The 17696-nt window shown below is 37.4% G+C and overlaps 1 protein-coding gene across 2 annotated transcripts in view; it reads right to left on the reverse strand.

Moving 5' to 3' along the window:
• The window catches only part of BANK1 (B cell scaffold protein with ankyrin repeats 1), a 136660-nt gene that overhangs the window by 76866 nt on the left and 42098 nt on the right, over window positions 1-17696 (reverse strand). For both annotated transcript variants that reach the window (XM_051790496.1, XM_051790495.1), the window contains 2 exons: window positions 12790-12910; window positions 3375-3571 (listed from right to left, as the gene is read on the reverse strand). In XM_051790496.1, the coding sequence (XP_051646456.1) occupies window positions 3375-3571; window positions 12790-12910 (318 nt within the window). The remainder of the gene's footprint in view (window positions 1-3374; window positions 3572-12789; window positions 12911-17696) is intronic.

Below are 17696 nucleotides of genomic sequence, written 5' to 3' on the forward strand. Positions count from 1 at the left end.
TTCTATAGAGGAATAAAATCAAAAGACTAACAATTCAGGATGTTATCGCAAAATGTTAAGTAATATCACTCTTTTATGCTACGGAAGAGGGAATTACTTCATCTAAACTATAATGAAACGTAGAAATTGGAAATGAATGTCCATTTAGGTGGCTTTGTGCGAAAATGCAAGAAAAATACAATTTGCTTAATAAACTGCTAGCACATTTGAAAGTGTGTTTCATCATAATCCCCATTAAAGACTCTTTTAGGCACAGTTTCACCAATATAGTACCTTTAACACAAATCATTCAAGTACTGCAGTGTTCCCTCATCAGAGAAGACATTTTCAAGAAGCATTTGAAATGCAGGATTTCTGACAGAAAAGGCAGAAACTACCACTCATGGAAGCACAAATTTATACAGGTTCTTAAAGGGTGTGATGTTTTAGCATTTAATGTTATATAATGCATATAACACTGGTACTAAAAGAGGAAAAAATCTTTTCCCTCCTCATTAATACAGCTGTGTCAACAGAAACATGCCACATGATGTGTGATCTTTCCCTTGTGTTCTTGTGCTTTACTTTGACACAGATCAGGAGATTAGCTCCTGGCATACCCACCAGGCAATTTAGATATGTCTTCTGTGGCTGTAACACTCCCCACATCAACACTGTCAGTGTCCAGCTTGAGAAAAGAGGTTTTCTCTTTAAACAAGGACGGGGAACTTGTGCCACAGAGATGACCCACTGTGTAATTCAGTCAGCTCCTGCAGCTCACTTTTGCCAAGAGACCCCTGAGTACACCTTTCCACTAAGCCTGCTGGACATGGGAGCTGAAGGGCCTTACCAGCAAAGCTGCATCAACTAAAAGTCCTGAGCATAGATCTACTCACCAGGCACCAAAAAAGGTTGAACAGCAAAGCCCTGGGCTTGGAGGTAGAAATAGTAGCTGAGGTATTGCCACTTAAACCTTTGTATGCTCTCTCTCTAACCACCTCAGGAATTCTTACTCCCCTAAGGATTCTCCAGCACGAAAGACATTTCTTTTTTTGGTCTTTATCCAGCAAATAAAAGACACTTTCCAGGATTTTGGACAAATCAAATCTACGTTTTAATGCATTCATTTTTCTGAAAGCCTTTTGCTCTTTAGGATAGAAGTGTTCAATTACTGTGCATATTTTGGGGCTATTCCTTAAAGGAATGGCCAAAGACAGGTAACGCTTTTAAAACAGTGAGAGTTAAGTCAAGTACAAAAGTACTATTGTAATAATGAGCAATTTCAGTACTATAGCTGTAATGGGAAGTTCCAGGAACATGGTTAAACTAAATTCTGCTTGGCTCAGAGCCATGCAAATACTTCTTTTCCATATTCCCATCAATTACAGAAGTACAGTAAGTGTTTTTGTGCTTAAGTGCACTATTACAGGGGACACAAATAAGCCATTTTTCTTCCAGTGTTTGGAGCTAACATTTCTATAATATCATATTACACATTTGGAAGACTTGAAGCATGCTCAGATTTTTACCTGTGTTGCATTAGTAAGCCATGCCATTTGAATCAACTGAAAATGGGCAGTATAACTGCACGTCCTAACCAGACTACACATGTCTACAGTGGTCATAGAGTTGTTTTTACTTCATACTGGTAGAAGTATTTACACTTGGGAAAGCAGCCATCATGACCAGAGAACAATTATTGTTAAATGTTTGTAGGCAAACAATAGCAGATACATACCATGAAGGAAATCTTTTAATAAAAAATACAGTTGCCATTTTAAATACATGCTTTACATTGACAAATCTATACTGAGACTTTATTAGGAAAATTAATAACCTTACTAATAAAGAAAAGCTAACCAGAGGTATGCAAACACTTAACACACTTAGAGTGAAATATATCACCCTCACAAACACTGCCTTCCATCACTGATAAAGTCTATCAAAATGTTAAAGCACTACAGAAGTGCAATGCACTCTCTCACTGCGTATCAGCTGTAGTCTGTGTGCATCATGCATGCTTATGTCTCCCCTTGTAGAAGCCCCAAACCATAGCATGAGTGTGTTAGGACAAAAAGGATAAAACCAAAATAAAGCACTTTCTGAAGCTTCCAGTCCCATGTGGAGTGCACAACAAAGACGCATCAGAAGTGCAGGTCAGTGAGTTTTTATAACACTAGTGTAAAATCTAAATGTCCTATGGAATTAATCATTATCATCACACAAAAAATTATTAACAGAAATCACATTTCCATGCTCAACTCTCTGATTCATATGACCATCTTAGAAAAGAAATCAAGGTATTTCACTAAGAGTTAGATATCACATTCATATTCTGTGTGTTCTCACCAATCCTTTATATACAGAGTGTGTAAAGTATCTGACCATACAAAGATGGTGCCTATGCAGATAGGAATGATGGGGAATACAGTTCCATTCTCTTCAAGGCAAACTGGTAAACTCCAAGAACTGAAAGGTCTGACCTTACACATCAGACTGCTACTGGCAGGAGATTTCTGAGCCATGTAAGAATGACTGTGAGATAACTATGGCAGTTAGAAATTATTAAATGTGAAATTACTAACATGTTGATCCAGGAAGACAGCATGGTTTTGTGGAAAGCTTTATGCTTCAGTTAAAATTGATCTCAACTGCAGTATTAAAAACTGTAGAATTATCATATCCGCACATATTACAGTCAGTACAATTAAGAGTTAAAATAGGTTAAGGCTCTCATATATTTCTTTCTGTACTGCAATTCTGTTAGGTTTTATTGGCAATAATTTGCATGGTAGAACTATGCACAGACCCTTATTTTATTATTATCTTTAACGTGGAAAGGCAACTATTACCCCAAACCCCTCCTGCACACCCAGCTGAAGAAAGATTTACTCCATCTAACAAACAGTTATAAAATTTAGCCTTCCTTCACAGTGGCACAAACAGCAAAGGCAAGGCAACAACTCTTTTGAATGCTGAAGAGCAGCAATGCTAAGAGAGTTCACAGGCACTTGAAGTGACCTTTAAAGAAGTCTTTAAAGTCTCCTACTCTGGAAAATTGGTCTCAAGTACTTAAAAATATAACCATTTCCTGGGTGCTGAAAGCACCGATCTAGCTAGGCCACATGAGGTAGTTCTGACTCACTGTTCTCCTTTCCATTACATTCCTAAAATTCAAGCAGTGAAAAAACTCTGATCTCCACTATGACAGCACACAAAGAAAGCGTCCGTACCCTATTTTGACCCCTCTTTCTGAGACAGGAGTAGAACAGTATTTTCAGACAGAAGGACTGCAACACATTAGTGTTTACGAGAGCTGATATGATGGGATCTCAGTAGTATAACATCATAGCCCTCTGGTTGTAGATGACATATGAGAAAGCATATGGACTTACTGACAATTCTTTGATTAACTTGCTTAGTTCCTTGTGTCCATGCTTCTCTGCGATACTTTCTGGATCATCTCCATATTTATTGGTTATTTTGCAAGCCCATGTGGCCTCAGGACAACTGAGTAGAAACATTGTAAGGTTCTTTAATCCAAATCTGGCTGCACAGTGAAGGAGAGTAGGAAATTCTTCCAAATGGCTATCTGTATATGGAAACAAAGTCTTCATGAAGAACAGTTTTGCTTTTATAGAACATCTTTCACAAAAGTCCTCTGGAATATTAGTGCTATGGAATCATAGTTATCAAACTGCCAATACAGAACTAGCATCCAAAGAACAATTTTTCCAATTAACAGTTTTACAATTCATATATCAATAAAAGAGCATTTAACCTAACTGAGAAATCTCATTTTTTGCTGACAGAGGGATTTGAAAGCCCTTTAGTTCTATTGAGAAATAAGATTTCTTGCAAATGGAAAAAAATCCCATAGCCAAGACATGCTTTTGCTTAGGTGGAATATTTTTAATTTAAGACATTTGAATGGGACATTTTTATAGGTTTATGGTGCTATGTTTGATATTAAAAACCATTTCTGAAAATTCGCATGAATACCAGAGACTTCCAAAAATTTGCCTATCCCTATAATGAACAATCAAAGAACTTAAAAATTAATGTATTGGATAAGTTTTTTGGATTTATCTGATATAACATGACATCAATTTCCATCACAGACTATTTTTTACCTTGGAGGACTGGGACAGTCAGTTTATCATTTCATCAGTCCTGTATTTTAACTCTATGAGTGACCACAAGTTACATATACCAACAAACAAACAAAACAGAGGTTTCAAACATAAACAATACTTCTCTCTGCCTTTATACTCTACTTTCTAATCACTTGTGGTTTGTTGCGCACCGATTTGTCTGTATATCAGCATGCAGTGTATCTCTTCTCCAAGCGTGCATCCAGCCTGCCCCACGCACCACCAGTTTCATGCACACTGAGGGTCTTTATTACCCATTGCATGAAGGAGTGCTTCCTCTAGTTTGTTTTGAACCTGGCTCCTGGCTCATTCAATTGACTGCCCCTAATTCATCTTACTCTCCACCTCTGTCTGCCCTCTCTGCAATTCTAGTGATTTACGCATTCCCAGAATTTTTCCTTGAAGGGCTCTGGTCTAGTTAATTGGGCCTTACAGAGGACCAACTCCGTCACCCACACTGCTCTCTCCTGAACCTTTTCCAGCTTTAATGTAACCATTTTAAGATGACAGGAGAAGAGCTGCACATGATACTCAACTTGCGGGTGAGCCGTGTAATTTATGCATTGCCATAATTATGCCCTGTTTTGTTCTCTATTCCTTTTCTAATAATTCCTAGTATTTCATTAGCTTTTTGATCTGCTGCCTAGCAACAAGTTGATGTTATCATGGAGCTGCACAGTCTTATTCCTCAGTGCTAATAGCCTGCTCAAACCTTCTCATTTTGTATGACAACACGGGACTGCTTTTTCCACTTGCAGCGCTTTGTTTTTACCTAAAATGAGTATCATCTCACATTTTACTGCATAATTACTAAATCTCTCATTCCTACCCCTCTCCTCCCCCATTAACCCTCCTCCTTGCTACCCTGAATACCTTCTATCACCAGAAAAAAAAGATTTTTCCCAACTGTCTGTCTCCTGGGTTTGGTCAGTTATTCATCCATGCCCAGTCAATTACTGACTTAATCAGGTTTGCTGACTTACAAAAAACTACAAGAAATCTATAAAGCCAGACTTCACATTACAGCAAATGTATTTTATTAAAATTTCTATTAATTAGTCTGGTAGAGATAACACATTAACCTGCTTCTAGTTCTCAATGTCCCCTGAGAAACTGGGTTTTAGCATCATAGTCACACCTTTCAGTACTACAAAACTGAAAAATTCCACACTACTATTAGAAATCCAGTTATTTTATTTTAAAATTTCCTCAGAGCTCTTAACAAATGAGAGTTAGTCCCAGTAATTTCTTTGTGTACAACCTGACCATTTTTGCTACAGCCTCATGATTCCTTCAACTCCAGTCTCTTTCCATACGTCTCAAAACCAGGACTACAGCTTGAGAAGCTAGACAGTTTCTTCTAGCTTTCTTGAGTTTTCTTTTATATCCTAGTCATTGGTTGTCCTACAGGCTAGCCAGTACATTATCAGCCCTTAGTGTGCTGGAAGAAAGTCTAGGTAGTAATGTTGCCTTTTGGAATTCTCTTAGTTGCCAGTCTTTAACAAAAACTTTCTCATTTTTACATTCTTCTGCGTACTAAACTTTGGCTCAGCAGTGGTGAATCTGTGTACCTCCCCTCCTCACTCCTTTATTGCTCCTGCAGAATGGTAATACAGCAGAGAGTGAAACCTCACTCCATCATTAGATATAAGGATTCAAGGAACAAGAGGAGTTCTTGGAATAGTCATAGCTAAGTACTGACTGACCAAAAAAATAGTTAGGACAACTCTTGACTGTATTTTGGACAAAGAATATTCCACCAGTATCACTCCAATATTATTTTGCCACAAGGAATTTGAGCGGACTACATTTTAGTCAAAAGCCCCATTAACAACCCTAACTTTATCTTTAAACAAATTGAGTGTTGCCTGACTTAGTTCCACCAGGCAAAGAAAAATCTAACCAAGAAACTAAATACACAACACCTGAGTAAATCAAGTCACTTGTTTCAGAAGCCTTGGCAGGCTGAGCTTCCATCAACAAGGTTATGTATTGTAGCTTATATTCCTTTGTATTTGCAGTGTGCTTTAAAATCCTTTAAGCTACAACAGGCAATCTTAAAACTGTATATAATCTCAGTTTTTTTATAGAAGTAGGTGCCACACAATTTCTTTGCTCCATATTGTTTATGAACTAGGATTAATTCTGAAATCTGAAGAACTATAAATTTTACCCCAGAGTATAGGCATTTGACTTCTTATTTTTATCTATACTTTTCCAGCTACAGGGAAACACTAACCCCCCCATCACAGACTGAGGCAAATATATAACAAACTAAGCGGCTGTCACATGAGCAGTAAAAATGTATGCAAGTAATTCTAAGGCTGGAGTACTTTACATGAACCCTAATCAATAGTTTTCACCCTGCTAGCAGACATGAGAAGGTTAAATACAGTCATTAAAAAGAGGCTTGACAAAGTATTAATAACATGTTCCAAAAGAATTTCTACTCATACTAATGAAACCTAAAATAATTGGTTACAAATCTGAAAGGGGAAACAAGTCTATATTACCAATAGACTGGATGCTACGATTTCTTCAACACAAAGAGAAGAAGAGTAGGTGGCATTCATAAGCCTGCTCTGGGCTTATATGTGCATTTTTAAAGTAACACAAAACAGAGGTATTCCAAAATCCCTTGGGCTCCTTTGCACTTGAGGTGTTTTTCCTGGTTACCACTCAACTCCTTCCTAGCTGGGTTTGATATTCAACCAGAACTCCTACACTTACATTCTTTGAACATTACAGAGACTACATCATTAAGAAACTAAATACCTCTGCCAGCCATAGAGGATGTAAAAATCAATAAATCAATTTCATAAACCAAACTTATTTTTATATTGCTCCCTGTAGTAAGCAGAAAAAAAAAGGCTGTTGTTAGGTAGGAATACTTTAAAAGCCATACAGCAGTGCCCAAAACTGTACACAATATTCAAGGTGAGGCTGCCCCAGTGCAGAGCAGAGCAGGACAATCCCCTCCCTCGACTGGCTGGTGATGCTTTGCCTGATGTCCCCAGGACACAGTTGGCCCTCCTGGCTGCCAGGGCTCTGCTGTCTCAGATTCAACTTGCCGTCGAGCAGCTGCTTTCCAGCCCCAGTCTGTATGAACATCCAGGGTTGCCCCATCCCAGATGCAGAATCTGGCACTGTCCCTTGTAGAACATCACATAGTTGGCGATTGCCCAGTTCTCCAATTTGTCGAGGTCTCTCTGCAGGGCCTCCCTGCCTTTGAGGGACTCAACAGCTCCTCCCAGTTTTGTGTCATCTGCAAACTTGTTCAGTATCCCTTTCAGTCCTGTGTCTAAGTCATTTATGAAGCTGTTGAAGAGCACAGGGCCTAAGATGGAGCCCTCTGGAACCCCACTAGTGACAGGTCACCAGTCTAATGCTACCCCATTCACTGTTACCCTCTGTGCTCGACCCCTGAGCCAACTGCTCGCCCACCACAAGATGTGTTTATCCAGCTGCGGGCTGGACATTTTGTTCAGAAGGATCCTGTGAGAGACAGTATCAAAACATTTACTGAAATTCAAAAAGATTACATCAACTGGCTTCCCTTGATCAGCTAGGTGGGTTACCTTGTCATAGAAGGAAATGAGGTTTGATAAGCAGGACTTTCCTCTCAGGAAGCCGTGCTGGCTGTGACCAATAACTGCGTTGTCTTTCAAGTGTTTTTCAATACCTCCCAGAATAATCTCCTCCATAACTTTACCAGGCACTGAAGTGAGACTGATAGGCCTGTAGTTTCCAGGCTCCTCCTTCTTGACCTTGCAAATCGGGACAATGTTCACCAGCTTCCAGTCAGCTGGGACCTCTCTGGATTCCCAAGACTGCTCAAAAATCATCAACAGAGGTTATCCAATGGCATCAGCCAGCTCTTCATCCCAGGATTCTGGGATGAATCCCATCAGGCCCCACAGATGGAGCAGCAAGCTCAGGGTCAAGTAGGAGTTGATCATTCTTGCAGTCATGGTCCTCCAGCTCAGGGCACTGAGACCCCCTTGGTCTATCATCCGTGTTGAAGACGGAGGCAAAGAAAGCATTAAACACCTTGGTTTTATCTCAGTCTTTATCTCATCCCTGTTTGTGAGGTGATCGTCCTCATCTTGGAACCAGCCAATGATATTTCTGCCTATTGCCATTAATGTATTTGAAAAAACTTGTCCCCCACATTTCTGGTCAGCTTCAACTCCAGCTGAGCTTTTGCCACATGAATTTTCTCCCTACAGGGGCAAGCAGCATCTCTGAATTCTTCCCATGTCACTTGACCTTGCTTCCACAGGAGAATGTTAATAAAGAAAAGCTGTGGCTGTTTGGCACCTACACTAAGAACTAGTTAGCTGGTCATCACAAGCAGGAAGGAAATGGTAAAGTCTCAAGTGGTATATTTTTAAGTGCTTTAAGATGGCTTCTTCAACTTTCAATTAACATTAAGACCCGTGCTTGTTTATAATTAAGTTTTATTTGACTTGCACAAGGTTAAGAGGGAATTGATGCTCTCTAAGTTTTGTCCTGTCACAATCCCTTCTCTACCCTTCTCTGCAGAGAATTCTGGAAAACCTCAGCTATAAAGCAGAGCATAAAATCTAATATTACTGTATTGTAGCACTGTCTTAGCCTGTGGGAATTTTCATAAAATTGTAATAAGCAAACAGAGCAGCCTGCAGTGATCCTTCTGTAGATCTTGTAAGACATACTTCCTTTATTTCCAAAATTATTGCAACAGGACATGATTTTTTTAGCAATTTAAATAGGCACTTAAGGTGACTTCTGCAGTGCCAATCCCTTTCCTCCCCCCCCATTATTTTGCTAGCAGCTGAAAATCCAGTCAGTTAGTTCTTCTTTTGGGATAGATGTTTCAGCTTGAAAGAAAGAATTACAGAAATCAGGATAAGATTTTCTACGTTGCTAGCAGTGTTCGAAGAGAAAACACAGCATTTTCTACAAAGCAAATTCAGAACTTGTCATAACCCTTGATGTTTAAGTTTAACCAGAGAAGCAATAATATATAATTTTTAAAGAAATGAAAATTAATTAATAGTGGAAAAAGAAACAGTTTTTTCTCAAGTAGATTGCCATTTCTTGGACAGGAATTAATGCAGTAGGAATTCTCAAATCTGAGGATTCATGAGCAGAATCAGAGCTTCCCATGAAAAACAGCAATATTTATCAAGAAATACGTTGAAATATAAGTTTGGATTTGTTAGTATGCTTTTACTGGATTGTATTAGTAGAATACAAAGGAATAATATATATACAACGTATCCTGAAATCAATTTGGTACAGAATGTACAATATTGCAGACAGTACCTCCAGCTTTAGTCACATTTTTCTGCAAGGGATAATACCAGCACTAAAAACCCCAGACATGTCTTGGCCCTGTCTTTCAGTTAACCCTGTCATTAAACACAATATTTCCCCATGTATTCTATTCTGCATTTAGCTTTCTCATCCGATTGAGCTTCCTGCATTTCCCTTTAAAGACTGCAGAATAATCTCTTTAAATATCATTCATTACTAAAACATTCTTCTCCTCCATCACCTGAAAAAAATTCTTTATCTTCTATCTTCTGTATTGCTAGTAGGGAATATCCATGCATAATCTATGTTTTTCTGGTAGAGATTCCTGATTTACTTTTTTGGTTACTACAATAACTAGTACAATTTGACACTTCATCAAAAGCAAGCAATCGAAACTCATCTTATGCATGTAGTCCAACAAGTGAGATCCCATACAGAAAGAATAGTACAGACACGTTAAAGCGCTTGCAGGACTATTAACCCAGTTTTTCATATTGCAAGGAACTTCACAAAGTCTGATGTGCCACTCAAACAATTCTCTTTGTTTAGACGGTAAGAGACTGAAATCTCCTGAATACATATCTGCATCTTTTGAAAAACTTCCATTATCAGAAATCATTATATCCAGCAATATACCTATACCAAGCAGGTAAAGTTGTTATGTTAGACACTATGGTAACATAGTAAGTTTATCAGGACATTTTGCTCTTTTTATTAGTACTTAAAAGAATTGGGAACACTGAAAATCAAGTTGACCCTACCCAGGGAAATAGCAATGGATAATTTTACTGTAAGCACATCTTATTTATAGGCAGTCTTGCATATACACTTTAGTACAGAGACAAGTAATCACATACACTTATAAGAACTGGTTATATATTGATATAATAGACTGGGTATAACAGACCTGTCAATCAGGAAAGCTCATTTTAAACACAAAACTACGCATAAGGCCTGTCATCAAGTGTTAAAAGTCTCCTACCTAATTTGAATAAATTAAAACCAAAAGACAAGTAAATCATCTCAGGGTTTGCAAGGAAAAAAACCCACTAAAACTATAAATATGATCATGATGTGTACATGACAGCAAACACACAGTGAGAGCTGTGTAATATCATGAACATACTTTAATTCTTATTGCCTAGAATTATGAAAGTGCATTTCCAACAGAGATTCTACATACAAAATAAAGACAGTTATAAGATTTCCTTAAATTAGGCAATCTCAAACTACATACTGAAGAGTGAACCAAACAAAGAAGTGCTACTCAAGAGGATTATTCAGACTTCAGTAACAGATGGATTGAAGTTAAATGGTATCAGAGTTAACCTTTTGCATCTTTGCCATCTATCTTGACTTTGTCATCCTAGACACTGACTGCTCACAAGTACTGCATCATCATGCTAAAAAAAAAAATGTTGAACAGCCACTCTGGGGATGGGAGTGGCTCTTGAGAAATTATGTAAGGAAACATGCACCTCATGATGTCAATACAGGCAAGCATCACATTGCATTATTCTTTCATTATATCACCAGCATTTTACAGTTAATTCTACACTGCCAAGTTTTTAATCTCACTTTGTGAGAAGTCAAGCCACACAATTAATTAGTTCCCCAATAAAAATAACATAAGTTCTTCATTATTGGTTCACTTTGAGCTCATATTGAACTTTCAAGCACAGCAATTTACCAACAGTACCCTGATGTGCTAACTATAAAGTTAAAATAAAGCATCAATGTAGAACCGCACAGAGAAAGGTTTCTCTTATCTATGCCTCATGCTGCAAGCTTGACTTTCTTTAGTTCTCTACTGGACATGTTAAGTGCCTGTTTGGGATGCTGTTATAGGGAGTCAAAGATGCAGATTTATATACCTTTCAGGCAGAAGAGGGATCAGAGCACAGACCTCCCACATTCTGAGTGTTGCAAGCTCTGCAACCACATCTTTCTTTAATGGAGAATCTAGGCATCTAACTTACTACCTTCTTTTTGTGCATCTATTAAACCAGTTCATTTTAAGAAGGTCACTACTTAGCTCAAGCTCATAAGCAGTCAACTTGCTCTTGAACTGTATTGGCCTTTTGGGGGAGGATAGCAGGTTGGCAAGTATTATTCTCAATGTTCAAAAGCATGCCCAGATCTAACTGGTTGCTAGAGAAGTAGAAAATCTTTTGTTCATCAGAACTAACATTTCACATTGGGAATGACTCTTGAATGTGTCCTGTACACCCCCATCCTGCAATCTTACAAAGGAAAATGTCAAGGACAGGTGCCTCAATTATTTGCTTCCACTAACTTTGACATTTAAGCTCATTTTTTGATTACAAGTAGAATCAATTATTTCTAGTACAGAGGGGTGAATTGCATCAACAAAGAAACTGCTGAAAAGGAAAGAAAGCATGATAGCAATCACAGTAAAGCTACCTCCAAAACTTGTTGTATTTGGTTATGAGAAGTGTTATGTTGTACTTGACTGTAGAGAGCTTATTTTCTTTTAAAACCACAATCCAGCTACACAAAATAGGAGCCAAGCAACAGCTCAAACACATCCTTCTCAAGTATTGTAGAAGGGAAACACATTTTCTTGAGCATTGTTTTTCCCCAGAAGTTTCTTAGGAAAGCTGAGGTCTAACACACATTTGAAATAACCTCATAATGATGCTTTCAAAACACAAGCTAAATAATCACACTCTTGGTTTATTGCAAACCAATTTGGATCCTTAATAAGTGGTTGGTAAATTCAACCAGGGCCCTCAACAGTAGCTTCTGTTGATATATGACTGAACTGTGCATATAGTGTATTTACTGTATAAAGAAACCCTATTTAACTCACTGGGATGCCTTTTGTAAAAAATTTAAGAAAAATAAAATTATACTTTTGACACAAATAATGGAAATCATTAAGTGCATAGGTACTAAAACTGAATGGAGAAGTTCAGTGCTAAGTTCAAAAGCCATCTGTTCTCTTCAGATAGAGAAATCTTTCAGATTGTCTCTAAACTTGGAAAAGAGAAATCTAGATTGCATTGTAGAAGAGCAATTAGTAAAAAATATATAATGTACAGACATCTCCACACTACTTTGTTTTCTCTACTAGTATAAATGTGCTCAGCTGTAAAGCTGTCAACTTGCACTTGATCCAACGCTGATCAAAAATCCAGACAAGCATAAATACATAGTACTGACTCATGAAGTAATGATTTACAGACTTCTTTTTCCCAATAAACACATTGTGTTTAGTGGATTCCTCCATTTCACTAGTGACTTTACATACTTAAAGATTGTCTTATTAATATTTTTATGTAATAACCATAGCACCAGTAACAAAAATCAATGCCTAGAAAAAGTGACTCACCAGCTTGTTGGCGATGCTCTTCTCCACTTCGGAATGGGCTGAATTCATAAGTAGATACTTTGCTTTTCAACAACAAAGTCAGAACATTGTCCACCTTCTCTACAGAAGAAAACTTCAATGTCTACTTAAAAGAAAAAAAAAAATTAGTGCATTTGTTGCATATGTATTTTCAACTTTATCTTCCGAGTGCTGGTGAATTAAATTACTCAAAATAGTACTCACTCTTAGTAAGAGCAGCATAGTTTTTGAAAACTATACAAGGGATATTCTAATAAAGAAGAATCATGACAACATGATCCAACTGCAGAAAAACATTTATAATAACATAAGAAGTTCAGCCATAACTTAAAAACTTCTGGATGAGGTACAAGGATTTACGTTTTACTACAGTAGTAACTCAGGATGAGTTTATAATAACTCTGTTACCCAAAACCTTTACATTAAGATTGTGGACTTGTCTAGGTAGGAAACAGCTTCAGTTCCATCAGCCAAGGCTTAACATTGCTGACAGAATAAGAAACTGATATCAACCAGATAGATTAGTTTACTAAGAAACACATAGTCTTTAGACAAGGGAAATTCTCACTTACTGCCATGAGATCTTTTTTGGATTATCTCCTCCTGGACAGAAGGCCAAGATCTATTCCTAATGACTTTCAAGGTAGCCATAATTAAGTATTTCTTTGCTTGGCATGACAAGAAAAGCACAACTACAGTGATCTGAACAGTAAGGACATTTTACATATAGTACTACCGTGCTAGTCCAGGCTGTGCTGCACCAGGCACCAAAAGTTGCTCAGCCACAGCAGACAGACACGTGAGGGGAGTTGGTTTACTCTGCTCAGATGTGAGCAGCCCTGCATTAAAGTTTGCCTTCCCACAGTTGAACTGTTTCTGGTCAAGACAATTTGGGGATCACTAGAAGGGAACATCTGCAGACATGCTTAGCATATGAACTTAAAAAGAAACTTTGTGACTGACATGCCTAGGAGAAAAAGGACAGAGGGGTCTACTGATGAAACATGAAGTTTAATTCCCAAGGCTGTTAAAAGGGAATGAGAAAGTAAGTATGATGTGACCAGAAAATGTTGAATGCACAGGCAGGATATAATTTTCATCTGATTCCTACTCAGAATTAGAAGTCTGTGCAGGTAGGAAGCTAACAATATGATTGTTTATTTTTCCCATAATTAACCATGGCCCTTCCAATATTATGATACATAAAAAACATCATATTTCTTTTCATAATTCACTCCCTTTCTGTACTACATGTACAGAATGTACTGTCATATTACATTCTCTGTATTTTTTATTCAATAATGATGAGTACATAAATTAATCTTCAATAACCAAAGCAATAAACATTTAAAAAAGTCTCTGCCTAGGAAAAAAAGATCTTTAAAACTCGTTCTAGAATAAAAATTCAACCTGAGTACCAGAAAGCATGTGCAAAACCTCCCAAATATCTATAAACCCCCCAAACTATTAACATGAATAACAACATTATATTTACAAATTATTAAGAAGAATGAGGAAGTTAAGAAACCATACTATTCTCTCTTGTTCCAAGTAGGTCTTCTTAGATATGGTAACTTCATTGATACTACCTTCATAAAGTTCAATCTAGAGTAGGACAAAACCAAGTAACAACACAGGAACTACCTCAGATGAGTGTATATGAAGATATTGTATCATAAAGAAAGAGGCTCAAAACCACTGGTATTCACTGAAGCAACTATATAGCAGAAATTCCAATATATAGCGAATAAGAATTTAGGTGGGCTTCTAGACAAACTAAACCCAAAGCAATATTTTTACATCTCCATTTAAAATGGCAGGGACATCCCTTACACATTTTGCTACCTATCTAACTTTCTCTGTTAAAAAAAAAAAAAAGAACAAACAAAACAATGAAAAAAACACCCCAAGAACATCTGCATCCAGAGGAGCATTTTCAGACAGAGTCCATTTCAGACTTGTCCTGTATATCAAAGCCAAATAAATATCCCATAGTCTCTTTTCAGCAAGCACTGAGTAATCTTGCCTAGACAGCTCTTCTGCTTTTTAATATGAGCTGAGGCAAGAACCCTTCCTTATTTCTTTTATTCAGTCAGAAATCTAGGGGAGGAGTACCTTAAGAATGCATAGCTCTCACTTCACTCTCAGACAACCAAATTTACATGGAATAAAACAATGTTGCACAACCTGAGATGGAACAAGTTCTTGAACTGAGAAGTGCACACAACTTCAGGAACTTGCAGTAAAATTTTTAAGGCCGCACACAGTTGCATAGTTTACCACATCAGGCTAGCTTGGCTTTTACAAGCTGTTGAGACAGATATTAGGCTGTGTGATCTCCCATACTAAATAGATTAAATTAGAGCTAAATTTCTCATACCTTAACAGGCCTTCCAGCCTATCCATTTCTATGATTTCCAAGTTAAGCACCATACACTTCTTATAGAGTTACCAGTGCAATTTTCTTCAAGTTTTCCACCTCAATTTTTTTTTCTCTTACTCCAGGGATCTAAAATCTGAAGACTCAAGCACTGATTTAAGAAGCTACATTGCTAACTAAACCATAACAAGTAGCTCTTTTCTGCTACTCTACAACAAAGACACAAAATGAAAATCTAGATCAATTATTAAAAAAAACCCAACCATAAAAAACCAAAAAAACCCCTCCACAACAAACGAATAAATCTATGTTAATGTCTTTTATATCACATACAGGAGGGCCCATTTCAGTACTTGTGTGAAGCTAATAGTAGAAACAACAGTGAAACAGAACTAGCAATAGGACCACTGTGCACTCCCCAGCTCCATACCAACATAAAGGTCACCTCCCCAGGAAGGAATTCAGTTTAGAGCCTTTTACTTTACTGCTCATTCCTGCTCCAGATAGCTCACAGATTCAAACTATGCTGCACTTACATATTTTAATATACCCTACATGGCTCTCTATAGGACTGTCAAATCTTCCCCAGAAATCTCACCAAAACTACAAACCTAAAGTTCATGTTGAAAGTTCACCAAAGCCAACAGAAGTAGAATGGTATTTAAAATTAAGCACTGCAAGGGAACACTGACCCAGTCAGGAGTTTGAGGAAGCCCATAAAGACCTACAGTGTGACAGAAAAGAAGTAAAAGCACTACTTCCCCCAGTGTCCTTGCAGCCACTCAGAATTAAACTAGTGAGTTTGTAAGCAATGCTTCCCATGGTCTCTGCAGCACAGTCAGCTGTTCTCTACTTCACTCTTGGAGGTCTGGAAGCTTGGTCCTTCTGCAAACACCAGTACTTGCTCCAGAGCTCATCACCAACAGCTTAACTCAGTAGTACCTCCCCAGGTGTAGGTACCATCTCCCTTCCCTCACTCCTTTTCAGAGCAACAGGACACAGCTGTGAACCGAGAAGCCCCAAGTGCTGATCATCACGCCTGGGCTTCCAAAAACATCCTTCAAAAAGGAGACCAAGAACACGTTTTGCTACTTTTGTGAATAAGACTATCTACTTTCTTTAGTAACTGCTCATCAAGCCCTGAAAATCTGTGCCACTGAAACGCAGCATACACAGCCACTAAATAAATGTATTCCACACTGGCTTTAGCAGTACTAACAAGGTTACATTTACATAAAGATGAACTTCTCCAGTAGTTCTTACATATCAGACACTACTTTATATGCACTTCCATATCTAGATTACTTCTGCCAAAGAGAATGGGCTAGGTTTAAAAATCACTCAGGCATTTCTGACAATTTTAGGCAGTGGTAGAATATGGAGAGCTTTCATACCTAGAGGAAAAGAAAGAAACATTTTAAAATAACAGCTGCTGACGTGGCTGAGAAGATTGAAATATTAAATACAGTTTTAAAGGAAGTATCTCTGGGGATCAAGTAAAGGCGCATACATAATATTGCCACAGAAATCATATAGCTTTTTACAAGTTTAAAGGCTGCAGTTTATTTTCATTCTTCTTTTCCAATATGCACCGTAACTGGAATCCTGTTTGATGACTATGATAAAAACATCATCTATGATACCAAGTATCTCAGAATCATAGGAGTATTATTCAACCAAAGTTTGTCACAAAGACTTCCTTAATCTCTCCAGATATTCTAAGTCACTCAAACTGACACGAACGTAACAATTTCAGTAATAAGGATATTACCTTGTTTCAATTTTTTTTTTTAAACCTAATAAATCTGTACCAATACTAAATAACTGAACCAATAACTCCATTTGGTTGAAAATCAGATAGAAAAAACAATGCAGCATGTAAATCCAGCATGCTGAACTAAGAAGCTGATGAGAAGTAAAAAATGAAATATGAAGAAGTTTAATTATGAGTTTTAAGAACCTTAAAATCAGTCTGTACATTGGGTTACTGTGAGAACATAAACTCCCTAAGAGAGTTTCTTTAATGTAGAATTATATAAAAAGGAGAGAACCAAAAATCACGGCCCTTAGCCAACCTGCACCCTCCTATATTCTTATAGCAAGGTCATTCAGCATTATGATTCAGTTATTATGATCCCAACTCTTCCTATTTTACTATAAAATTTCAGGTTTTTTCTTTTGAAACTTATGCAAAGAAACTTATTTAATTTGCTTTATGTATTTCATTACATTTTAAATATTTATTTGGTTGCTTAAAATGGCTTGCTGATATTGGTAAATGTGTTTTAAATTCAGACAAATTTGGAACACAGGAAATTACAATCTGTCAGACGTAGCAAAGAATTTTATCCAAAGCCATAATTTCTAAAATCTTAGATTATGTTTAATCTAAACTTTAGCTAATGTCAATCTTTAACTGTTCTGCAAAACCAGATTCATACATGCAGCGGTACCACACTTTGTTAGTCTCCCACCAAGATATATGAACTGACTTGACCATTGGTAAAAT

The sequence above is a fragment of the Manacus candei genome, unplaced genomic scaffold (assembly GCF_025592945.1).
Source record: "Manacus candei isolate 608988 ecotype Guabito, Panama unplaced genomic scaffold, ASM2559294v1 h1tg000028l, whole genome shotgun sequence".
In the NCBI taxonomy this organism is placed as follows: Eukaryota; Metazoa; Chordata; class Aves; order Passeriformes; family Pipridae; genus Manacus; species Manacus candei.